The sequence below is a fragment of the Enhydra lutris genome, unplaced genomic scaffold (genome assembly GCF_002288905.1).
Source record: "Enhydra lutris kenyoni isolate GAN:26980312 unplaced genomic scaffold, ASM228890v2 scaffoldscaffold34, whole genome shotgun sequence".
NCBI lineage: Eukaryota > Metazoa > Chordata > Mammalia > Carnivora > Mustelidae > Enhydra > Enhydra lutris.
The window spans coordinates 25,381,823-25,408,690 of record NW_019154118.1 but is presented as its reverse complement, the minus strand read 5'-3'; the positions used below and the strand labels follow the sequence as shown (position 1 = coordinate 25,408,690).

General features: G+C 40.1%; 1 protein-coding gene across 2 annotated transcripts in view; it reads right to left on the bottom strand.

The window, feature by feature from the left end:
- LOC111153918 (CWF19 like 2, cell cycle control (S. pombe)) overlaps positions 1-26,231 on the bottom strand; it is a 162,646-nt gene extending 136,415 nt beyond the window's left edge. For both annotated transcript variants that reach the window (XM_022513231.1, XM_022513230.1), the window contains exons 1-6: positions 26,137-26,231; positions 24,493-24,603; positions 23,604-23,726; positions 12,773-12,883; positions 11,933-12,052; positions 6,854-6,947 (exon numbers count right to left, since the gene is read on the bottom strand). In XM_022513231.1, coding sequence (XP_022368939.1) covers positions 6,854-6,947; positions 11,933-12,052; positions 12,773-12,883; positions 23,604-23,726; positions 24,493-24,603; positions 26,137-26,229 — 652 coding nt within the window. In that variant the 5' untranslated portion in view covers positions 26,230-26,231. The remainder of the gene's footprint in view (positions 1-6,853; positions 6,948-11,932; positions 12,053-12,772; positions 12,884-23,603; positions 23,727-24,492; positions 24,604-26,136) is intronic.
- Positions 26,232-26,868: the final 637 nt, after the last annotated feature.

The following is a 26,868-nucleotide window of genomic DNA, read 5'->3' as shown; positions in this document are numbered from 1 at the left end:
GACTGCACTGCCCAGGTGCAGTGCCCTCAACTTATTATGTATAAACCTATTATGCAAGGTACAGATTTTAAGGACTGAGGAAGGCAAAAATGAAGCTATCCTCAAAAAAACTGCAATCTAGGAGTTGGAGTATAAGAGTATGTAAGTAGTAACAATAAGGATAATATGTAACAAAAATTTTTTTTAAAGGTGTAAGTAATGATAGAAAATATGAGAGCGATGAACTATTTCTAAATGGGAGGTCAGGGAACAATTTACAAACCAGGCTTAAAACAATGAGTGGGACTTCTATAAACAAAGATAAGAATAGGCAGGACTTCTATAAACAAAGATAAGAATAGGCAGATAAAGAATAATTCTTTATTCCCAGAAATAAAGAATAAAAGTACACACATAGCAGGGAAAAAGCTACCTCAGATACAGCACGAAGAACAAATAGGAAGTTACAGATGGTAATACTGAAATGTGTATCAAAACAATCTGAGGGTTTTGAAGGGGCAGGGGGTGGAAGGTTGGGGGAACCAGGTGGTGGGTACTAGAGAGGGCACGGATTGCATGGAGCACTGGGTGTGGTGCAAAAACAATGAATACTGTTATGCTGAAAAGGGGCACCTGGGTGGCTCAGTGGGTTAAGCCTCTGCCTTCGGCTCAGGTCATGGTCTCAGGGTCCTGGGATCGAGCCCCGCATCGGGCTCTCTGCTCAGCAGGGAGCCTGCTTCCCTTCCTCTCTCTCTCTGCCTGCCTCTCTGCCTACTTGTGATCTCTCTCTGTCAAATAAATAAATAAAATCTTAAAAAAAAAAAATTATTCTATGCAGTCATGATCCCCAACTATGAAAATCTGAATGCCTTCAACAAACTTTATTAAGCGCTTGTATTTCCATCTACACACATCACATTTTCGATATGCATAAAGAAATCTAATCAATTACTTAAGTCAAAACTTTGTTCCTGATTTTCCCTGTACAAAAATAGGATTGCTTTGGATCACTCCAGTTCTAAAATCAACAAAAACACACACAGACCACAAAAGACATGTGTAAGAATCTTCATAGTGGAAAAGTCTGCAGTAACACCAGCTTAGAAAACAATCCAGAAGTTCACCATCAGTAAAACGGATATATAGCATGAATTATGATATATTCCTAAAATAGACTATTATACAGCAATGAAAATCAATGACTGCACCAATACATAACAACGTGGATGAATCTGAAAATGTGACCACAAGCAGCAGGAACCAAAAAGGGAGCAGAGCACTTACTATCTGATTCCAGGAAAAACTGACTTTGGTGCTAGAAACCAGAATAGTGGTCAGCCTTCTGACAAGAGCACAGTTGACTAGAAGGGTCAGAGAGGGAGCTTTTTGGGACGCTAATAATACTGTGTTTCTTAAAAAGTATGCTGATGATACAGATATTCAGTTTGGGGAAATGATCAGTCTGTACACGGAATGATTTCTATACTTTTTTGCATGTGTTAAGTTTTAATAAAAAGTTTAAAGAAAAAAAGATTTTTCATTCCTCTAATTCCAGTCTCACTCAAATCTCAAAAAATTTGTCTATGCTAAGCATTCAGAATCTTCTAAGATAATGGGTCTTTCTTTACAGGTCTAAAACACTTTGTACTTCAAAACCTAGATCTCTAGGGGCGCCTGGGTGGCTCAGTGAAGCCTCTGCCTTCAGCTCAGGTCATGGTCTCAGGGTCCTGGGATCTAGCTCCACATTGGGCTTTCTGCTCAGCAGGGAGCCTGCTTCCTCCTCTCTCTCTGCCTACTTGTGATCTCTGTCAAATAAATAAGTGAAATCTTTAAAAAAAAAAAAATAGATCTCTAGTTAACTCAATGATTCACTTTTCTTTCAAGTTTATTTTGCTCTTGTTATCTTTTTATTTTATCTAGTCTTTGAGTTCAAATTTAACAAGGCAGTTAGTGAAGGAAGCTAGTCTAAATCCTCAATTTATACCAAGAGAAGCCCACTGTCATTAATACCTATGTTAATGTCCCAGCTACATAAGTTCAGAGTTATCTAGAAACTGATAAGATACTGATGGGCAGAGTGAAGATTTCCTGCACAATCACCAATATATTAACACAGTTCAGAGAAAATCACCAATATATTAACATAGTTCAGAGAAAAAAAAAATCTCAGAGAACTAGGAAGACTTTTACTCTTATGTTAACATTTATCAAGGAAATCAAACAAGAATAAAAATTTTCAGTGAATTCAATTATGAGTAAAATTCACAGTCTTTAGAACATATTTTTAGTTGATTATATGTTCTATTTCAATAGTCTTATTAATCTTATAATTAGAGATACAATAATAAAATATTTTTAACAGGAAAATCATCAGATATTTTAAAAGCTAATAAAAAATAATTCACAGCACCATTCACCATGAAACTCACTCTAACAAATATTTAGCAAATATTTACTATGAATATGAAAATGTGCTGAACATAACAGGAAGTAAAAACATGAATAAAACATAGTCCAGTGCACACGGTGCCGCCATGCCGGGCTCCGGGACCGACTGCAGTCCCTCGGGCCCGTGCTCTTCCAAGCGGTTTGGGAAGCTCCCTTTCTAGCACTTACAACCACCTTTGATTCTGTACATCCCGCGGAATTCCCACTGGTCTCCATTTGTATTCTACCCAGGCTGCCCTAACTGCCTCCAGAGGTCACTTCTGCCTTTCCGTGGCAAAATGGTGTGCTCTTTTTTTTTTTTTTTTTTTTTTAAGATTTTATTTATTTATTTGACAGACAGAGATCACAAGTAGGCAGAGAGGCAGGCAGAGAGAGAGGTGGAGGCAGGCTCCCCACGGAGCAGAGAGCCCGATACGGGGCTCGATCCCAGGACCCTGGGATCATGACCTGAGCTGAAGGCAGCGGCTTAACCCACTGAGCCACCCAGGTGCCCCTGGTGTGCTAACTCTTAAAAACCAAAGCCACAGTAAACACATCTGGGATGGATAATCATCGTCTCTCAGAAAAGGTTGCAGAGCCGAAGGAAAAGATCACGTTGATGCTTACTTGCTGAAATTCATGGAGGAAGATTCTGAAGGGCAGAAAACGGATCGAGAATCAAAGCTTCTGTAGCAGGGTCCAGCCCTACCGCCAGCTGCAATAGCAGCGGCCATGTCATCGGTCCTCAAGTGAGATCACCTTCAGGAATGGATGGGAGATGGCATTTATTCTGACTATCTCTGGGCTGATTTTCTAAACAACCTGGGAAGCTATTTCTAGACAACGTGAACCTAAGGAGACTTCTATCCAGGTTTTACAGCTATTTGCCTCAAAACCCTGTTGTAGCTTATCAATTTCATAAGCACTTATTTCTGAAAACATCTTTTACTGTAAATTTAGGTTAAGAGGCAATATCCTGTGAATGCTCTGATATTAAGATGCACGGCTGTTATGAAAATACAAAAGCATTTAATGTTGCCTACTATTATTCCCACATGGAGCAAGTGTTAGGTGAAGACTGAGAAACCATTCTTTTCTTACATAAAATACAGGTGCATACATATTCTGTAGGCAATATTCAGAAACTGAATGGGATCACATACAATTTATCTTTCTGTTTTCATCTCTAAACTGGGCTTAACCAGGTAATAATGAAAGAATGATAAAACATCAAACATTCATCAAAATGCTGTTTTTTCATATTTTGCTTTATACCATACTTTCGTTCAGTAGCTTATCATAGTATTTACTTAGTAAAGGTACTGTACTAGCTGCTGGGGATAAAAGGTAAGCAGCAACAGCCACTCTCTACCTGCCCAGAGCATATCATCTCATTAGAGATGGGCGTTTCAATAACCATGGAAATAAATGTGCAATCACTACTGGAAGCCAAGGGACAGAGCTACCAGCACATGCAGCAGCTCACGACCCTGGTCTGGGGGTCAGAAAAGGCCCCTCCGAGGAAGCTCACTCTGAAAGACAAGTAGGAGTTAGCTAGGTAATGGAGGGGAACCTGTGCAAAGGCCCTGTGAGCCCTGTAAACAAGGCCTGCAAGAAGAGCACCAGCCACCAGAGACCCGAGCGTGCAGGGCTGCCCGGCCTCCTGAAGGCTGTTTGTTTTTGTCCCAAGAACCATGGGATGCCCTTGAAGAAGTTTAGAGGAGGAGGCCTCTGACAGCACTGGTCCTACTTTCTGAGAACCTCATTAGAGTTGTCTCATGGAGGATGGGTTAGAGGGGCAGCCAGCAGACTGCAGAGGGGCTGGAAAGGGCAGAATCAAGAGATGACATGGCCCAGGGTGGCGCGCAGAAAAGAGGACTTGGTTCAGATGCGGCTACCAGACGTTTTCTGTTCTTTCCATTCTTTCCATTTAATGCTGCATAGAGGACACTTCCCATTAAAACTATTTTAAGCAAGAAAATTCTGATTTGCTTTACGCTTTTGAGTTGCAAAATCTGCTTCCATAAGCAAGGGTAAGACCTCTGGCAGCAAAGAGTAACAGAAAAACTCTTATTCTCTATCTCTAAAGAATGAGGCTTAATAAGCTAATACTATACTGAACCATCCTGGGGTTTTTAGTGGGGGTGTGTCCTTATGCAGCTATTTTCCTTAACCTCTGGATGTGCCAATTTGGCAGAAAATTAAATGCTTGAACTTGACATCAAATTAAGCTGGCTGGCTTTAAATAGATTTTTTCAAATACAAATTACATGCTCACTCTGGAAAAAAATCTGACATAGATGTATGACAAAATAAAGGGTGAAAGTACACTTTGCTTTCCATCTTTGAGAGGCACAGAAGAGTGTGCTGGGAAGGAAGCGGGCTCTGGAGCCAAACTCTTTGGATTCAAATGCTGGTCTGGATACTTGCTAGCCATGAACTTGAAGAATTTACTTCAACTCTTCTTGTAAAATAGAAATTAAAAAAAAAAAAAAAATAGAGCTGTAACTCTTAACTCCAGAGAACGCACCAACGATGGCCAGAAGGAAGGTGCGGGGGGGGATGGGGATGAAGGAGGGCACTTGCCGTGGCGAACACCCGGCGCTGTGTGGAAGGGTTGAATCACTAACTTGTACATCTTTAACTGAGACTACACTATGTTAACTAACTGGAATGTAAATAAAAATGTTTAAAAAAATCAAGTAAACAACTCAGAGAGGTCAAACAACTTTCCCAAAATCAAAAAGCTACTAAGTGGAAATGCCAAAAATACTAATCCCAAGTAGCCTAAGTCCAAATTCTGAGTCCTTAACACTACCACTATGTCACCTCTACATAGCTTCTTCATACTCAAGTGGTACCACTGTCAGGGGCCTAACCAGCTCAGCCCTACCACAGGTCCACACAGAATGACTACACTATCCACATACGCAGTCCAGCCTGCAGATCATTTAAAACTTAATGTCAACTCTGGGATCTAAACCTCTGACAGACGAGCCCTGTCATTCTTCCTCCTTCTAAATAAGAGTAATAATGGGAAAGGGAGGTGGTGAAGGGGAAAAGAAAAAAGGCTCTCTAAAAGCTTTTTATTGGATCATTTTTCTTGTCATATCTGAGATTATGCTGTTTCGGCCAGTTGAAAGATACTACCTACAGTACAACACTGAGTCTTCCACACGCAAGAAGCTGAGAACCTACTAGCTGCAAATACCCAAAGGTTCAGTTGGTCAATTCTAAGTGTTCCCCACAGGTTAATTTACTAACTGTCCTCTGACAACAATGGTAGCAAAAGCCTGAATCAAAAAATCAGCTCAACATAGTAATGGTTCAGTGAGCTAACCTACTGCCCTAAACGTATGCTTTTAAATTACCAAAAAAAGTATCTCAAAGAGATTCTTGTGTGACTACAGTTACTATGTTACAACCCAGCAGAGACATTTCTATCTATGCTGAAAGGCAATAAAGAAAATGCTACAATTACTAAGAGCACGGGAAACCGCTAAAGAAAAATTATAAACAAACTTACAGGGTGGATTTAGAAACATCTCCACGTAAAACACAAAAAGAATATCTATGAATGGCCAAAATAAAAATAAAGAATACAACAAAAAGCATGAGAATCTTCTGATAAACCACTGAAAGGAAAAGACAGCCCCATACTTGACACCACTACTATCTCTGCACCACGTTAGCTATAGTTAAATAAACTCTTCACGGACTCGTCATTGCAACATGTAACTGGCATATAAATATTTTTAAATTATGGTATCAAGTGTGATTATGTGACACTTGAGTATTTTATCTCCATCTGCTGGAAAATAACACCATCCTAAAGTAAATAACAAATTTTACGAATGCTGGCAAAGTAGGAGTTTCTGAAGATATGAAATCACATGTCAAATATTTATGCATTATTTTCATTAAATCTCAGACTTAATGCTTTTTCACATTTTGTTACAGAATTTGTAACAAACCAAAGCATTATTATACTCTCACAGAATCATACTTTGTATTAATCCATCCAAAACAGAAACTCAAATATGGAAGCATTATCAAGCACAAAATATATACAGTTCATCAATTTGTTCCCAAACATATATAGTTAAAATAATCCTCCCAGGTACTAAATTTAAATAAGGCCTCAAAAGACTGCACATATTTTATCTGCTTCGTCATTATGTTATCTGAACCTTTAGTAATAATCCATAGGCACTCATAACATGAAACCATATGGATTCCACATCAGATAATCAATAAACTTACAGTTGTTTGGCAAATATAGAAATAAACACAGAGAATTCTGGACATAATCAAAACTACAGCACCAAGCAGAAATCATTAATATTTGAATAACCAAATCTTGCCAGTCTACTAACTTTGGTCATTTCCTGAGGAATACCAAGTTATAAGACATGCTTATGTGGCTACAACCAAAATCTGGAGATACCTTTGGTAACTGATGACACGTTACAGTCTTCTGGGGGAAGACCTGTCCCGCCATCTTTCCAGTATGGATTCAATTCTCTCTCCAGCAGTCTGGACTAGAAGGAAACATTTTCAGAGATCACAATTTAAAAGTAACCTCACCATAAAATCCGTTAATAAATAATACATCTGAAACTTAGTTAACAATTGTAACCTTGGACAAATATTTTAAGTACTCGTAAGAGACGCTCTTCTGCAACTTGAAAAAAATAACGTCTAAATTAACATTGATGCCTACTATGAGCCAGAAATGCTCTCGATGCAGAAGATCTAATGAACACTCAATATGCCTAACTCAGCTCTTGCTAGCTTATGAGATAGTGAGGAACAGGGACAACAAACAAGTAACTGACACAGGGCTCAGAGGAGGAAGTGTGGAGTGCTAAAGCCACACACAATTTAACCCCCTCTCACACTGACAGATCAGGGACTTCCGAGAGGAAGTAACACATGCAGCCTTGGACCTAAAGAGGAGCAGGAGTCAGCCAAATTCTCTTTTGTGAGGGAAGAAGGCACAGAAAGGCTCCAGAGAGAATGAATAACAGCATGTTTGGAAAAACCCAGGAGGAAATAGAAAGCTTTCAAGGAACTTAAGATTATCCAGACTGTCCTAAAACCTAGAAGTCTGAGTGAGTCGTCATGAGAGATTAGGTTGTAGAATCATCAGGGATGAGGGCCAAGTACCGCCGGGGTTCCATGCCGGGGCAATGGCAAATCATGAAAGTGACTGGCTCTGAACTACACGAAGAACAAGTGGACTCAGAGTGGAGGAAAGAAAGAAGACAAGCAAGATCAGAGGGAGAAATCTGGTCAGACTGGAAAAGAGCTGATGGCAGCCTTGTCACCCGTCGAGCGCCTCCTGTGTCCCAGGTACTGGGCCAGGCACTGCGGCTCGAAGGAGTAAGCCAGGCGGTCTTCCCATCAGAGCAAATGCGGTCTGCAGACAGGAGAAAGACAATGGAGCAAGTCCAAAACAGCTGAGTGCTATGGCAAAGCATGCTAGAGAGCCGCAGACTGGGGCACCTGCCTTGACCTTAGAAGTCAGAAAATGCTTCTTAAAACTAATATAGCAAATAGATGGAGAAGAATGAAGAGAGTGAAACTTTATTTTCTAGTACTATGTATCAACCCTGCCACTGGAAACAAAAATGGTGGATAAAAATTTTTTTAAAAAGCTTTTAAAAAATATTCGTGAGCTGACAAAACAGTACAGAATCCTCAAGGTACAATTTAAGTTCAAGGTTAATGTAGAAGATAAGCAAAACCATAAGGATTTGATTTTTAGTTTACACCAAAAAAGATTCCATTATCTCCCTTGTTAGACTACCACAAAACCTCCACGGGTCTATAATAAAGGAATTTCTTCCAGTGGTCTTGTGCAGATACTCAAAGAGATATACTTGACAAGAGTCTAGACAAACTGTGAGATACTATGTGAAAATATACAAAAGTAAAAGAACTGGATGTATAAACAACTGCACCAATCAGTAAGAAAAAGACAACCCTAAAAAAAAATAAGTAAAGCACATAAGCAATTCATACTTTAAGAAATATGAACAACAACAAAAAAAGATCTCTCACAGTAATCAGGCAAACGCATATAAAAACAATGAAATGCCATTTCTCACTCATTAATTAGCATGACAAAAATCTAAAAGTTTGACCATACAGATACTAAGTATGGTAAAGAAACATACACTGTTGGTTGGGGCACCCGGGTAGCTCAGTAGGTTAAGCGTCTGCCTTTGGCTCAGGTCATGATCTCAGGGTCCTGGGATGGGGCCCCATGTAGGGCTCCACACTCAGCCGGGAGCCTGCTCTCTCTCCTTCTCCTCCTCCTCCCCCCCCTCAAATAAATAAATCTTAAAAAGAAAGAAAGAAACATACATTGTTGAGGCAGTATAAGCTGTTAAAATCTCTTTGCAAATATTTGTAAAAGATAGGTGCCTATCTTACAACTTAGCAACTCCACTTCTAGATGTGCACTAGGGAGAAGTCCAAACACACGTGAATGAGGAAATGCACACAAGGACCTTCATTTGGCACTGTGTAAATAGTGAAAAACAGCAAACAATGCCAATGTCCACAAACTGCCACAAGAAATGGACATCTACCATATGGCATAGTTAGGTGATGAAAGACTACACAGTGATTAAGAGGGAGGAACAGGCTTCCTGCTGAGCAGGGAGCCCAACACGGAGCTCAATCCCAGGATCCTGGGATCATGGCCTGAGCCAAAAGCAGACACTTAACGACTGAGCCACCCAGGCGCCCCTGATTTTATATTTTTAAGTGTTAACTGCAATAAATCAATTACATGACCTACATTTTGAAACACACCAGCCTAGAGCACAAAAGAAATGATATCCTGAAAAACCAGAAGAGACATAAAATCAGCACACTTCACACTGAAGCTTCAGTTAAAAACCATCATCAGACTTCTTCCCATTATCTTCATTTTATCCCCACCCCCATAATAAGAATCAACATATGATTCTAAGGCAAGGTCCATTATTTCAGTTAAAGAGGAAAAATTTCATAGTGCATATCAAGTTAGGCCTTGAAGGATAAACAAGATGCAGACTTACAAAGAGAAAGGGAATTCCCTTAGAAATAACCCGATGAACAAAGATGCAGAGACAGAAATTTGCAAAGACATGAGGGAATGTAATTACACTAGTTTGGTTGAGTATGAATTACCCAAGAAAAAGAATCCAAACCAATACTCTATTCATGGCAGCACTGGGGTGGGGGGTTTGGGGGGGTATTAAAGAAGAGTAAATATGGCATCTTTCTTTTCCATGCAAGCTCTGAACAAGTTCAGAAATAGAACTAACCCTTAAGGAAATACAAGACAAAAACTAGCTCTATTGCTGAGGAAGACTAATTTGGAAGAGACTTTTTCTTTCAGTAAAATCCAAATGGGCCTATTAACTGAACAGCACAACAAGGCAGACTTCCCCACGTACAGTCAGCACCGTGCCAACCCCTCCTCCCCTCACTCCCCACGTGGGCTCTGGAGCCAGCCTGGTCCATAAGCAGGGAGCGCAGGTATGCCTAGTGCATTCCTTCCAAATTTTCCAAAAGAAAGTTCATTCCATGTCCTCAAGGACAGAATGAGGAAAGAGCGTGGCCCAAAATACCCTAGTGGAGCTTCTTCCACCAGAAAGGAAACATCAGAAATGGTTAAGACAATCCCCTTCCCTTGAATCACAAGGACTTCTAAAGAGAGTAACACCATGATCAGAGCTGTACTTTGAAAATATTAATCTGACACTTGTCATAGGATACTAGGTGAGAAATGAAGAGCTTCCTGAAATTGCCCGCACAAGAGTAAATCAGGGCCTGAACCTTACTAATACCTTACACAATTCTTCATTCCAGGGGCCGTCCCCAGCTCATCACACACAGGAACTCCGCTCCAGTACAGATGAGACGACTGAGGCCCCCAGAGAAGACACACCACTAACAAGGGCACTCCAGCAGGAATGAAGAGGATGATACAAAGGCAAAAGACAAAAACTCCACAGGCAAGTAGGCAGATCAGTGGGTGCCGGCTCCAATGAATCAAAGAAGTTCATATAAGAGTTTGTAAGAAAAGATTATGTTAATTAGAAAACCTGGAATTCAGAGCTGGAAAGGTGGTGAGATAAAGAACAAATAATTACTGTTTCTTAGGAAAATGAAGATGGTTTTTATGTAATCGTATTTCTAAGAATAACTGGTCACTACCTCAATCTGTTGAAGGTATTCAAGGTTTTACTCTGTTCTGTGGTTTGACATGGAGAACAGGCCTGACCAGGATACAAACAAAGCACAAGACCACAACCTAGGGTTACCCTAACACGCCAAAATATCAATGCCCACCAATGGCAGGGCAGGATTTCAGAAGCAAGTTTGTCCCAGCCTGGGTAATCCCAACTTCCAGACCTCACACAGCTTCCCTGCACACTGGTCATCCCCACTAGTGCTCCGTTTACTCTCCCTCTCCTCTCTGAAGATAAGACTCCAACTGTGTCAGGTCTCAGAGACAAGATATGTTCCAGAACTTAGTCAAGAACTTAGTCATAATCCCTGCCCTCCAATGCTCCATGTGAACAGCTGATTAATTAATAAGTCAATCCCATGTACCAAATCTCCATTTTCAGAATTAATATTAAATGGGGGGTGGCAGTCAGAAAACAACACTGCTCACAGGACGCTTACTATGATCACTCTTAACCTTTTTCATTTATTGGTCCCTCTATGGTGTGTTCAAGGTAAACTCTTAAAGATGATCTTCTTGTTCACTAATTTTCTCTTTAGCTATATTCAATCTGTTGTTTGCTCATTTACTGAGTTTCTCATTCTAATTCCAATTGTGAATTTTTATTTCTTTAAGTTCTTGTTGGCTCTTACCCAGACCTGCCTTCATAATAATCTTGTATTGCTTACTCACATTTCCATACCTCCAGCTACTGTATAAAGCTATTAAATACCCCAACGGATAAAGGCTCTTTGCATCTGATTCTACTGTTCATTATTTCAGATGACTGCCATGCATGGACGGACTATCCTTGTATTTTCATGTATTTTGTGATTCTAGATCATAAGAGTTCTTCTGGGAAACCTGTGATGCCTAAATTGACAATGGGACCCTCCAGACAGCATTGGCGTTCACTCCCACCAAGCACTTCAAAGTACTTGAAAACTAAGTACTTCAACACAAGAATATTTTCAAATGAAGTCTCACCTTGAAGAGTTTCAGACCACACAGGCAGCACAGTTCAAGCCAAAACCCTTGTGAATCCAAGCTGTGAACCAAACTCAATATTCACCCAATTATATGTGCCCTGGATCTATCAATCTAGTTCAGCATTAAAATGGCTTCCTACAGGAGATGCATCTTTAAGAACTTCTGCCCCATTTCATAGTTGTCCCCCTAATGCTATTAAATACCACAAAAGATAATAAAATATTTCACAAGTAAAACCGCATTTGTATAAATATCTCATTGCTGATTAAAGGCAAATTAGAAGTTAAAGCATTCTCAATACCTTACCTGTTCCAGGGCTTGGGTTTTCTCTCTCTCTATTTTCCTCATAGCCTCCTTGTCAGCTCTGAGTGACGATGAGGACACAGTTTTAACAGACATAAAATCAACCGTCATCCACTCATCTCTCTTTAAAAAAAAAAAAGTTACTTCAATCTACATTGATTAGAAGTGAACAATTAAACACTTGGGACGCTGGAGGCACGCGCACCTGGCTCAAATCCTACATGTGCCTGTCCTGATACAAGTTTTCTAGTCCCTCTGCGCCTTAGTCTCTCTCCTGTAAAACAGAATAAATTCCTCCCTTTTAGGACTGTTTTAAGGAGTAAAGCAGAGAAAAGATTTAAGGCACACAGTCTGGTGCCTGACACGGAACAGGCACTTGAACACCAGCTCCTTCCACCTTTCTGCACTGCGGCCAACAGCGTATAAGCTGCGTTCTCACAGCGGCAAATGAACGACAGCCTCACATCTGTGAACTCTTCAACTCTAAATCTGCTAAGGGGAATTATGACATGATCTGGTGAAGAGAAATAAAAACTGAGCGAACTCTCCTCACTCAGATACACGTAACGGTACAGAGCTTCAGGACAGGAGAGGAACGTGATGCTTTTCTAGCAACAACTAGAGGGAAGAAACCCTCTGTGGGACCAGAACAGGGGTCAGTACTCCCTTTCTCACGAAGAAGAACGGAAGTCTGAAGACTAAGCAAACAGCGTCACTGCCAGAATTATTCATCAAAGTATATACTGTTTTCAAAGTCTAATTTTTCTCTTGAAGCATCTGTCATTTTAACATTCAACTATTCTTAGCTATTCACACTTCTTTCTTTAAAACCAGGTGACCTACCTGGATAGATGGGTTGTCTTCTCTTTCTGAATTCTCCCCTTTCGCTTTCCAGGCCTTTTCTCCGCCAGAAGTCTGGGATGGGACAGCCTCAACCCACTCATCTTCAGAGCTCTAAGAATATTTAGCATACACGTGAAATTCTCAAACTTGCAGACTTGCATATAAAAATTCTATGTTGTTAAATGGTGAACTCAGATTTCTAGAAAAAAAATTTAGAGTTGACTTCCCCTTTAAAAAGCTACATTGAAAATATGAACAAAGAACATGTAAACCCACTCTTTTGGGATAAGCCCATGAAACACCACGACTGTTGTCATGCTGAGGGAAAGCGAAAACAAAAAAAAGATTAGAACTGACAACAGAGAACCCACTTCAACACGGAGCTTCGGTTCCTACCAACATTAAGCAATACTGACATCTTTGTTTAACTAGAACAAGGGAAACAACACTCAAGTAAATGACTTTGTCTCTAAGTTTCAAATTTTTAAATTTCCCCTGGGTCTAAAAATGCAGAGATCTCAGTTAACAGCCAGGCTGGTAAGGCACTTTGGTACTGTGTTTAAATACCAGATTATTAAATCAGCTACAAAGTATTTAGCCAACATCCCCTATGTGCTCAGCATTATGCCAAGTTCTGGGTTCTGTTTTCCACAAATACATCAATCAACTCCTTCTATGTTAAGTACTGTAATAAGTACTTTTGCATATGTTCTCAAGATGACTCCTTAAAACTACCCTACATAAAATACTATTTGGTTTTAGAGATAAGAAAAGCTTCCCCAAATTAGGTAACTTGCCCAAGTTACATGGTATCCAAGTAGGAGAACCAGAATAGAAATCTAGATCTGTCTGGCTCTATCATCTACTCTTTGGAGCTGTACAGTAAGTGTAGAAAAGAGCCTAGAAATCACCCAGGACACGACACTTGCTAATGCAAAGCAGAGAAACTTGGAGGCCAAGGGAAGAAAAGGGATTTCCTGAATGAGAACAATATTCCTTCATGTCACAAAGTTCTCGATAATTACCTAACTGGAGAACAACAATATGTCTGGTGAAAGGTATAATCCACGTGGAGTAAACACATTTGTGCTGTGGCGTCTCAAGTGCCAACTGTTTTCCAATGCAGAGCAGACTTCATTCATTCATTCATTCAGGCCTTGATTTGGATTCGTAGAAACATTAGAACTAGCTATTTACATATACAGTTACAATTTTTTTTTAAAGATTTTATTTATTTGAGAGAGAGACAGTGAGAGAGAGCATGAGCGAGGAGAAGGTCAGAGAGAGAAGCAGACTCCCCATGGAGCTGGGAGCCCGATGCGGAACTTGATCCCAGGACTCCCAGGATCATGACCTGAGCCGAAGGCAGTCGTCCAACCAACTGAGCCACCCAGGCGTCCCTACAGTTACAATTTTTAAGATAATCACTATAAATATGTTTCTGGCCTATTCATATTTACATTGTCAAATCGATTTAGAAAGGGCTGCATGTGTCGTGATGAGCACAGGGTGACCTATGGAAGTTTTGAGTCACTGAACTGCACCCCTCAAACTAACATAACAATAAGTGCTAACTAACTGGACTTGAAGTAAAAACTGACTTTAAAAAAAGCAATTGAGGGGCGCCTGGGTGGCTCAGTGGTTAAAGCCTCTGCCTTCGGCTCAGGTCATGATCCCAGGGTCCTGGGATCGAGCCTCACGTCGGGCTCTCTGCTCAGCAGGGAGCCTGCCTCCTCCTCCTCTCTCTCTCTGCCTGCCTCTCTGCCTACTTGTGATCTGTCTGTCAAATAAATTAAAAAAAAAATCTTTAAAAAAAAATAAATAAATAAAAAATAAAAAATAAAAAATAAAAAAAGCAATTGAGGGGCGCCTGGGTGGCTCAGTGGGTTAAGCCGCTGCCTTCGGCTCGGTCATGATCTCGGGGTCCTGGGATCGAGTCCCGCATCGGGCTCTCTGCTCGGCAGGGAGCCTGCTTCCCTCTCTCTTTCTCTCTCTCTCTCTCTGCCTGCCTCTCCATCTACTTGTGATCTCTCTCTGTCAAATAAATAAATAAAATCTTTAAAAAAAAAAAAAAAAGCAATTGAGAGAACTGGTTCCTACCACTTGGTATTATCCACTATAAAGGGAGTCTATAATCTGAAAGATTTAGCACATTCCTTGGGGGAAAGCCAATCTGCTAAGATCATGCTGAAAACAAAAAATGTTTACATTAGTGTTCCACAGGATTCTGTTGAAGGTGTTCTTTTTTTTTTTTTTTTTAAGATTTTATTTTTAAGTAATCTCTACACCCAACGTGGGGCTTAAACTTCGAACCACGAGATCGAGTCTTATGCTCTCCTGAGTGGGCCAGGCGCCCCCCGAAGGCCTTCTTCTGAAACTACAGGTTTTCTCTACCCTCTGAAATGCTAACCCATCCCTTCCAAGTCACTGATCAGGGCCATAAGCTGCTTCCCCACCACAGCTGTGAACCATCTCCACCCCTGCATAAACCCAATCACCATGCCCTTTACAACTTCAGTTGAGCTAGACTCTTAATCCCAACTAGTGTTCCTCTTCCTGGTCCCTGGTCAGCCCTCTCTTCCACTCCCTTAGCTTCCTCCCCCCTTTGAAGCATTTATCAGTTTTACATTTACTTGCATGACTGATTAATCTCACAGCAAGTTCTACCAGGAAAGCAACCACATCTGCTCTCGCCTAGAGACCTTGCTTAATACCCTGGCAGAGAGGTGATGCTCATCATCTTCTTAAAGATCTCTCTCAAGTTTTCTACCAAATTCCATTCCACATACAGTCAGCAAATGGCTCTCTCCTTCTTGATCAATAAAAACGAAGTCACTTTAGCTTCCTACCCAACTTCCAACAGAACTATTTATGCCTGAGCCTATCCTTACCTCCTGTTAACTCTTCCTCTTTAAAGCTGTTCCTCCTCCACAAATCTTGGCCCCAACGACTCCTGGTCCTCTAGGATGGTTGCACTATCAATCATCTCTTTGTCTCATAGCTTCAACCAAAGCTCTCTATTGCCCTAGAAATATGTTCAAGTATTCCCCATCCTGTGTGTGTGTGTATGTGTGTGTGTGCATGTGTGAATGAGGGAAGAAGGGGAACACTGACTGCCCTTATGTCTCCCTCTAGCAGACATTTATCTTCCAACTTCTACTCTAAGCCAAATTCTTAAAACAGCAGTCTACACTCTCTGTCTGCACATCCTCACCCAATTCTCAAACTCTACCATGTGGCTTATGTACCCTTTAACCTACCAAAACATCTTCAAAGCTCACCACTGGTTTCCCCTTTGCCCAGTGCAGCAGAATGTTTCCATCTTTATCTCCCTAGACCTCTGCTGAATACAACTCTGGATAACTCACCTTCTCAACCTCCATGACCCTTCCCAGTTCTCCTCCCATTCTTGGTTTCTTCTTCACTTCCCTCATGCACTTTTCCTCATTTGCTCAGCCCTTAAATACCGATATTATTTGGGGTTCCATTCTTTGCCCACTACATTTTCTAATCTCTGAACATTCCCCTTTGGCCCTTAAATTCACTCTCATGACTCAAACTACTACCAACTGTACTGATAATCTTTCAAATTTGTCTACCCAAAGTCCAGTGATTTAACCAACTACCTACTATATTTGGATGCCATGCCAAACTCAGTAAGAACAAAAAGTTAATCCATCATCTCTTCCATGAAGCCTGTTCCTCCTCCTCTACTACTGAATTCAATTAGATGGTACCACCAACCATCCACTTGCCCAAGTCAACAATCTCAGGATCAACTTAGCCCTCCCATCTAAACCTACTATTTCCATTTCCAAAGTATTTCTCAAATATACCATACAGCAAACACCATGGGAGCCCTACCATGACTACCATGGGAATCCCACTTCCATCTCTGGCCATAGCTGATTTGTTCAAAGGTAGGTATCTGACCCCAATTCATATCAATCGGAGTTACTGTCCAGGAATTTGAAATCAAGATTCAATGGGGCTGCTAAAACTAAAGAGAACTGAAAATGTACTGGCAGAAGCTATTTTTGTCAGGAGGAATAGAATTCAGCAAAAAACTGATCTGTTACCAAGAAAAAAACTGAACTCAGAGAAAAACAAACATGGAAGATGGCAAGATGATTGATAAAAGCATTTGCAACTCTAATTCCAGCCATTCCTGAAACCCAGCTGCATTCCCATACCTACGTGTCCTAGGAAACTTTTGTACTCTAATAATGAATTGCCCCTTTTTCTGAATAAGCCAATTAAAGTTTGATCTCTGTTCCCTGCAACCCAGGGCCCCAACTAATACATGCCCCTTCCTTTAAAGTATCCGAGATCACATCTTATCTCTCACCTAGACAACTGGAATAACCAAATTAGTTTCCTGGACTCCAGTCTTTCCTGCTCCCCTTCCTTTTTCCAACCCCCACCCTAAATACACCTAGGAGTCAGGTAAAGAGAACACATCTGACCTCTTCTATGGCTTCCTGTCACAAAGCTCCTCTTCTTACTTGTCAACAGACCACTATTTTATTTGGAAACATAATAAATGCCTCCCTTGCTGGTAAGTGAAGACTTATGATCAACTGTCCAATGATATGAAAATAAAGGTATTCTGTGGGACTTCCTGGAAGTCAAATTATGAAAGAGAGAGTATCCTCCTTCTTGTTATCTAGACTAAGAGGTAAGGCTGTAATGATGACGGAGTAGCAAAACGGTAGAACTAGCCTTAGTCCCAGAAGACCACACTAGTCTCAGACTGCCTACCTGGTTTCTTTCATAGGAGAGAAAAGTTAACTATCTTGTTTAACCAATGACTATATTGTTTGGCCTCAGCATCATGAGATTACATACTGAAATTATGTATCTATTTATCTAACTAGAAAATGAGTTCCCCAAAGGCTTGAAAACAAAAACCTCTATGTTTATATTCCCTGTATCTATACCAGTGTCTGATAAAGAGTTGGATTCAGTAAAGGTGCACTAAAATTAATTAAATCCTCTTTTTCTACCCTTCCAATAGCCCTAGTCAGAAACTTTAATTAGCAGCCAGAATTCGAGCATTAAATACCAGGCACTGAATGAAAGAAGCATCGTGATACACTTAGTACTCTTATTGTTCAGTCACAGTACAGTGAAACCCAAACAATTCTATAGAACTTGCCTGCCTTCATTCCCTTCCTACTAATTTTGTTTCTCATTTTCACCAGTATACAATCTCCTCACTGCTTTCACACAATTGCTGTTCCTCCTCCCAAATATGCTATGACCTCATTTCTTTTGCTGATTTTAGTTTCAATCCTCCCCCTCACCTTGAAGGACTCATACGCCATCAAGCTTAATGTGCCTCCTGACCTAACACAGCTTCCAGAACTCTTCCTCTCCTGTGTGGTCCTAATAATAACCACACCCCTAATCATATAAGAAAAAAATCTGAAAGAGAGAACCAAGACAGCAAAGTGTTACCAGTAACCATCAAAGAAACTTGAGGATTTCTGCTTCTGGCCACAACAAAATAAATGGCATCAGACTAAAAATACATAGAAATGGAATAATAGAAAATATTTGGAACTGTTCTCAGAACATTGACTCTCAGTAATACAGGGCTGTGATCCCTGAAAAGGGAAACAAATGGGGTGAACACTACAGCGTTTTGCCTTGAAACATCTCCCAGACCAAGGCACAAGGAAGGGAAACAGGCATAACTTGGTGTGTTTCAAGGAGGTGAGTTCAGAGTTTGCCTATATTGCCCTCTTTAACTGAAACTCTTGGTAATTTTGTTTTAAAGATTTTATTTATTTATTTGTCACAAAAAAAAAAACAGAGAAAAAGCACAAACAGGTGGAACAGCAGGCAGAGAGGTAAGCAGACTCCCTGCTGAGCAGGAAGCCCAATGCAGATCTCAATCCCAGGACTCCAGGATCATGAGCCAAAAGTAACCACTTAACTGACTGACTGAGTGACCCAGGAGCCCCTACATCTTTTTTTTTTCCCACCTTGATTTTCAACCACTCTATGTCCTTATTTTAAAGATAATTTTTTTAAACCAAAATTACATAAAGTAAGTTTTATGACAATAATAGGATTAAATTCACACCCAAAAACAGATTAAGAAAAACAAATTAAGAAAAATGTCTTCCTGGGGTGCCTGGGTGCCTCAGTCATTAAGATTCTGCCTTGAGCTCAAGGCATGGTCCCAGAGTCCTGGGACTGAGCCCCATATAGGGCTCCCTGCTCAGCGGGAGGCCTGCTTCTCCCTCTCCCACTCCCCCTGTTTGTTTTCTCTCTCGCTGTGTTTCTCTCTGTCAAATAAATAAAATCTTAATTTAAAAAAAAAAAAGTCTTCCTGCATTGCCTTCTTGAACTGAAACTCTGGGCAATTTTTTTTAAAGATTTTTTATTCATTTGACAGACAGAGATCACAAGTAGGCAGAGAGGCAGGCAGAGAGAGAGGAGGAAGCAGGCTCCCCAGACAGCCTGATGTGGCGATTCACAGACCTGTACCCCTGGGGATAAAAATACATTATATGTTTATTAAAAAGAAAAAAAAGAAAAGAAAAAAAGAAAAAAAAAACCTAAAAGAAATAATAAAAGAATCTTTTTCAAAAAAAAAAAAAAAAAACAAAAAAAAAAAAAAAGAGTCTCTCTCCCTCCCCCATCTCATCCCCCCCCCCTCAAGAAATCAACAACAACAAAAAAGCTACTAACACTAGTACTTAAATTTAGCAAGGTGAAAGATACAAAGTAAATACAGGTTTCTCCACTATCCAAAAGCAGAGCATTCCTATGAAACCTTGTGTAAACCAAAATGGCATAAAATAAAGAAACAATTATCATTTCATAAAACTGAAAATCATCTTCAGATTTCTTTTGGTTAGCAAAAACAGGTACTAAGTTGAACTTTCATAAGCAAAGTGGCATAAAACAAACTTTCAGAGAGAAGGAAAAACCTGTACATGAAAACCAATCGTAAATGTATACACTCGTCACAGATACACGGAAACTGCCATTTATTTTTCAAAGATTCCACTTACAGTAGTAACTCAAGAAAATAAAATAGAAAAAAAAAATAATATGAGGAAATGGAGATGCAACATGGGGGGTTAAGGGGGTAGGAGAAGAATAAATGAAACAAGATGAGATCAGGAGGGAGACAAACCATAAGTGACTCTTAATCTCACAAAACAAACTGAGGGTTGCTGGGGGGAGGGGGGTTGGGAGAAGGGGGGTGGGGTTATGGACATTGGGGAGGGTTTGTGCTATGGTGAGTGCTGTGAAGTGTGTAAACCTGGCGATTCACAGACCTGTACCCCTGGGGATAAAAATATATTATATGTTTATAAAAAATTTTTTTTAAATTAAAAAAATAAATTAAAAAAAGAAAAAATATATAACAAAAGATACGGACAACATCTCCACTGAAAATTCCAAAACACTACGGGAGAAGCTGAAGAAGACTTCAACAGATGGAGAGCTATACGACATGCGTGATGGGTGGGAAGACTGGCTATTTTAAGGTATTATATTAATTCTCCCAAAATTGATCTGTTGATGCAGAACAATTCCAGTAGACATTTTTACTTAAAGTAATGGGCTAATTCTAAAATTTATTTTTAAAATACAAAGAACTTAAGAGTAACCAAAATAATTTTCAAAAAACAAAATCACAGAATTTATACTACCTATTCTAAGACTTAACCTTAAGCTAAGTAATTAAGAAAGTGTGTTTACTGGCCAAGGAGAGATGTGTAGCTCAATGGGATAGAATATAGAGTCTAGATATTAACTCAAAAATAACTACTCAAGGGCACCTAGGTGGATCAGTGGGTTAGGCCTCTGCCTTCGGCTCAGGTCATGATCCCAGGGTCCTGGGATTGAGCCCCGCATCTGGCTCTCTGCTCAGTGGGGAGCCTCCTTTCCTTCCTCTCTCTGCCTGCCTTTCTGCCTACTTGTGATCTCTGTCTGTCAAATAAATAAATTAAAATCTTAAAAAAAAAAAAAAGAAAAAATAATAACTGCTCAGTTAATTCTCAACAAAGGAGCGCAAGTAATTCAACAGAGAAAGGTCAGCCATTTCACCAAACAATACTGGAACAACTAGAAATCCATATAGAAAAAAATTAACTTAGATAATTACTACATGCCATAAACAAAAATTAACTCAAAATGGCTCACTGATAAGCAAAAAATCCAACTATCACATGAGAATACTACACACAGAGTAGGATGGCTGAAAAGTACTGACAAGATCAAGGAGCAGCAAGGACAGGGAATAACTAGAACTCTCACACACAGCTGGCAGGATTATGAAACGGTCCAACCCCTTCGGAAAATAATGGCATTTTCCCAAAAGATATAAAAATGTGTCCACAAAAAAACTTGTACACAAACATTCATAGTACTGTTATTCATAACAGCCCCAAACTAAAACAACCCAAACGACTTTCAAAATGTAAACAGGTAAGTTGGGCGCCTGGATGGGCTCAGTGGGTTAAGTGTCTGCCTTTGGCTCAGGTTATGATCCCAGGGTCCTAGGATCGAGCCCCGCATCGGGCTCTCTTCTCAGCCTGCTTCTCCCTCCCTGTCTGCCTGCTTGTTCTCTCTCTCTCTCTCTCTGTGTCAAATAAATAAATGAAATCTTTAAAAAAAAAAAAAAACATACATACAGATAACCCTTGAACAACAAGGTGGTTAAGGGCGCTGACTGCCCACAAAGTCAAAAATCCACATATAACTTTGGATGCCCCAAAAAACTTTACTCATAGCCTACGAGTTGACCAGACAACTCACTGATATTAACAAGATAAACATGTATTTTGTATGTTGTATGTATTATACACTGTATTCTTACAATAAAGTAAGCTAGAGAAAAGAAAATGTTAAGAAAATCATTAGGAAGAGAAAATACAATTACAGTACTATACTGTATTTATCTAAAATCCATCTGCTTGGGGGGTCTGGGTGGCTCAGTGGATTAAGCCTCTGCCTTGGGCTCAGGTCATGATCTCAGAGTCCTGGGATCGAGCCCCGCATTGGGCTCTCTCTACTCAGCAGGGAACCTGCTTCCCCTTCTCTCTCTGCCTGCCTCTCTGCCTACCTGTGATCTCTCTCTCTGTCAAATAAATAAATAAATAGTAAAATAAAATCCATGTGCTTATAAGCAGATCCATTAAGTTCAAACCCATGCCATTCCAAGGTCAACTATATTTCCAGGAAAGAACAAAAAAATGTAACAGGTCACTATGTCTCTAAGAAGGGAAAGCAAGAACCCTTAATCAAATTACATAAATAGTTTACTCAGCCTAGCACATCTGTCCCCACGGGACAGAGATTCTTAACCTGTGATCTCTGCCTAAACTCTAGGGAGTTTTCTAAATTCCACTGAAATGAACAACTTTGAATATAAATTTCTCTTTGGAAAAAGGATAATTTTTTCAGGAGCTCGATGGGATCAGGAACTCAATATACAATTGTGGAAACAGTGCCTCCGCTTTTTTTATATTTTAAGATTTTCTAACTGACTTTCTCCGGAATTACACTTAATTTTTTCCTATATAACTTAAATATTCCTACCATTACAAAAATATGCTGGCTACCTGACAAAACTATCCAGCTGTATTTCTCCCTATGAATTCATAAACTGCATTCTCATATAAGAGAGGCTTTAATGAGCCATTTATCATCTTGGTGTACTGCCAAAAACTCAGTTCCTAGAAGTACAAGAGGACCAGACTTCGGAATCTGGTGATTCAACGACACATATAACCCTCTGAAGATCATACCTAGGAGACCAACTATCCCTCAACATCTCTAGCTCACCACTCTCTAACCACAGTGTACCTCTTTTTTTTTTTTTTCCCCAAGATTTATATGAGAGAAACAGGAGAGCACGCAAGCAGGAAGAGGGGAAGAGGGAGAGAATCTTGAGCAAACTCTATGCCCAGCATGGAGCCTATGGGCTCTATCTCGTGATCCTGAGATCATGATCTGAGCCGAAATCAAGAGTCAGAGGCTTAACCAACTGAGCCACCAAGGCGCCCAAACCATGATTGTCTTTCTTCCTAAAAATCAGTATGAAAGATTTACCCTTCCTCTGTGAGTCCTTTTGTCCCAGAACTGGCTAGAGACACAGCCGAGACCGCATTCTCCTTCTTTTGACCCCAGAGATAAATATATAAACATGTCCTATTTTAAAGACTAAATGTTAATTTCTATTAAAAAATAAGAGTAATAAACTCTCAAATGTCTTTTTTTTTGAAGATTTTATATATTTATTTGTCAGAGAGAAAGAGAGAAAGAGCACAAGCAGGCAGAGCAGACAGAGGGAGAAGTAGGTTCCCTGCTGAGCAAGAAGCCTGATGTGGGACTTGATCCCAGGGCCCTGGGATCATGACCTAAGCCGAAGGCAGACGCCCAACCGACAGAGCCAGCCACGCATCCCTGACTCGCAAATATCTTAAAACTCTCTTATTTTTACAGTACTATTCTTTCCTTGCATTCTTCCAATTTTCCAACTACTTCTACTTGATGGCCTTTACTTCTGTCTGGTTCCTCAGTGTTGAGTGTTCCTCTTTTAACTTTTCTGGACAATCCATCCATTGGCACAGCTTCACTGAGCAATAACTCCTATATCGTATTCCCATCCTCCTACTTTTCTCTGTAACCAATGATCCATATTTCCAGTATTTCCTGGACACCTCCCAGACGCTGTTTCCCAGGCATTTTCATAACCTAACTAGTAATATTTTTTAAGTTCTCATATATTTTTACATTTCCATACATTATTCCTTTAAATACAATTTTCCCAAGTAGCTGCTGTGGTTTAACACATACTTACTGATGAACTATCTGTTGACTCATTACTTTTTTCATACTTCTGTTTCTTATTCTTTTTTTTCTTCTCTTTCTTTACTTTTTTTGAGTGTTTGTCTTTTTTCTTCTTTTTCTTAACAGAGTGTTCCTATAAATAATCATTTTAAAGAAGTAAGAAGGGAATTGATTTTAGCTTACATTAAAACAAATATTTTGAGGGAAATAAATCTGCATTCCAAAAACTACATTTTCATGAAATGAGACAATACACATGACAAAATAAAATCTTCTAAGAAACTTTAACACACTTCTGTAATATATGCACTGCTAATAAATCGTATAGCTGAGATATCTTTATAGAAAAATATGAGGGAAGTTTTGGTCTTTATTTACAGATTCATCTGACAGACAGATATAATCAAATAAATACATTTCTACTCAAATGTATGCACACACACACATACATAAACATATATCCTCTGCGGCCACAACAGAATTTATAAAAGATTATTAGGCCATATAAAATATAACAAGACAACATAAATTAAAATTATGGAAATGGAAAATAAGAATTCAAACAGAAAACCATGACATTAAACTTTAAAATGCATAATTTTTTAGAACCATAAGCTTGATACAAGTGGGCCAGAAATTTGCTAATCTACCAGTCAACTCAAGTAACAAAATCTGTCCGATGTTATAATGTCCAAAATATTAAAATATATTATTTCTGAAAAAAATATATATATATATATATTATTTGTCAGAGAGATAAAATCAGTCAGTAATGCCACCTATGTGACAGTCATTCTGTAACTTTTGAAAATACTAATAAAGTTGCTATTCCAATATTAACTTGAATAAATACCAAAAAAGACAGATCTGTTACATCAAGTGAACCTGTTAGTATTCACCTGGGAGAACTGTTCAATTCGCTCATTCACATCAGGTAGCATCCATGTATCCTCACCCCGAAGTCGTTTAAGTTCTTTACGCCTTTCTTCCTTTTCAAAATTGGCTTTAGCCTGAAACAATGAAAAATGAAAAATTAACAACTTACCAATTGCTTTTCATGAGAAATAAAAAAAAATAAAACAAAACCATTTTCCACTTTCATATAAGGTCTCATCAGTCACTGTCTGTCCCTTGCCAGGAATTTGCTTCCATAAACAAAATAACTCTCCTTTCATATTACCAATCACATCACCAATCTCTAGTGAATCAAGGATAGAATCCTGGGACCTATAGCAGATCTTCCCCCTACCTAAGCTCCCTACCTTAAATAGGACATGAATCTCCTTCCTTCACCATCCCACTGCTACTGCCTGAGACTTCTGGAACTGTCAAGAGATTGACCATGCCTTCAATGTGCAATGCCCATATCCTTCTATCCAAGCCCCCAAAATGCTTCAGGAAGAATTATCTTTCTAAAGCCAAATGATCATATTGTTGATTTATATTCACCTTTCAACAAAAGTAAAATAAAATGAGTTTTCCCCAGGAGGTTGCTTCTGACTTTTCATTCTCTCTCCAAATTCCAAAGCTGGTTTTGGTCCTTACCAAACTCTATGCATATCTCCACTATAAAATTTCCTTTCACTTACAAATCTGACTCGCTCCAAAAACTACCTAAAATACCAAAAAGGCAAGGATGGAGAATATTTATTATGAATATAGGTATAAATATGCTGAAATCATAGGACAATACCAATCTTTCATCTGTCCAATACTAACTGCCCACTCTTCACCTTAAAATCTGGGCATAGTCATTACACACACCCCCCACCAGCTCCTTTTCTTCTGCATTTATTGAACTCTTCCGTCTTAAAACCAATAAAAACAAAAACCTTCACTTGTACCCTATGTTGATCTCAAGCTACAAATTTTCCCCTTGAATGCCACACTTCCTACATCTTGTCACATAATACAGTTCACTTCCCTCATTCTTTATAAGTTACCTCTATACATCTCAATCTTGGTGAGAAATACCACGTTTCTTAACCTTTTTCGAGGGGCTACGTTTTCTGAGTCTCTTCCGTCAACCCTTGTATGGATCGGTAAGGATTTACAATAACCCTGGGTTCGATATCAATAATAAGACAAGAGACGGAAACGGTCGAACAATCTATTCCAATGTGCCTCACGTGTGTTTCTGAAAACGGAAATGTTTATTTCAGATACAGAAGGAGGGAGGACTGAGGCTGTCAAATGCGCTGGCAGAGTCGCATTAGTGGCGGAGGCTCTCAAAAGTGCGCAGCCCAGGTGATCAAATAATGGAAATACCAAAAAGGGTAAACTTAAAAAGTTAGGAAACTCGATAAAGAAACAGGTCCTCCTAAAAAGAGAATGAGCAGTTGTAGACTGCCAACGCATCTAGGGAGGCAGGAAATAACCACGAGTTTTCGGGCATCCCAAAGGGAGACCCTGCCCTCACCCAGATAAGGTGAGACACTGGGGTGGCGAGAGGAGAGGGGGTGAAGGAGAGCCAGAGGCCTGGCTCCCAGGAACCGTCCACTCCCACGATTCTAAATGACTCCAAAGCCCCAGAACGGAGATACCTGGCGCAACACTTCGGCCCTAGCAATCCTGGTCTGTTCTTTACGTTCTTCGATACTCCTCGCACTTTCAAATCTACCACTAGCAGCCGCCATCCTTGTTGTCGTAAAACTAGGAAGCCGGCACAAAAGTCTCAGTTTACGACTGTCGTAATTTAATAAACAAAAGGGGACTTCCGCCTGGAGAGAGTAGGAGGGGCGCTGCTCCACCTACGGAGCATGCGCGAGTGTGAGAGCCACTTAAAGTTGGCGGCGATGACGCAAACTTCAGGGTTCAGAGGAGACCTTGCGGAGTTAAGTTGGGGAGCGGTGCTCCTTTCGTAAACTGGACGTCCCGCTGCAGGAGTAGTGGCACTGTGCATTTATGCGCGCTTTGCACGTTACCAACGGCATTCTCTTCTGTTTCCTTTCAAAATCTACAACTTCGAGTCTCGTCGAAGTTCGGTCCCTACGTCTCGAAATTTTCCACCAAACTGCCCTTCTGAGCCAAGAAATTCCTGTGTAGAGGGGTCTCCTGAAGGGGGGAGGGAGAGACCAATTGCTCTGCAGTTCCGGTGCTTTGCTACAATTCGGAAAAACTTTCTTAAAAGACAAAGCAGCCTAAACCTAAGTAAAAGTACGCACCGTGGGGCGCCTGGGTGGCTCAGTGGGTTAAAGCCTCTGCTTTCGGCTCAGGTCATGATCCCAAGGTCCTAGGATCGAGGCCCGCATCGGGCTCTCCGCTCAGCGGGGAAC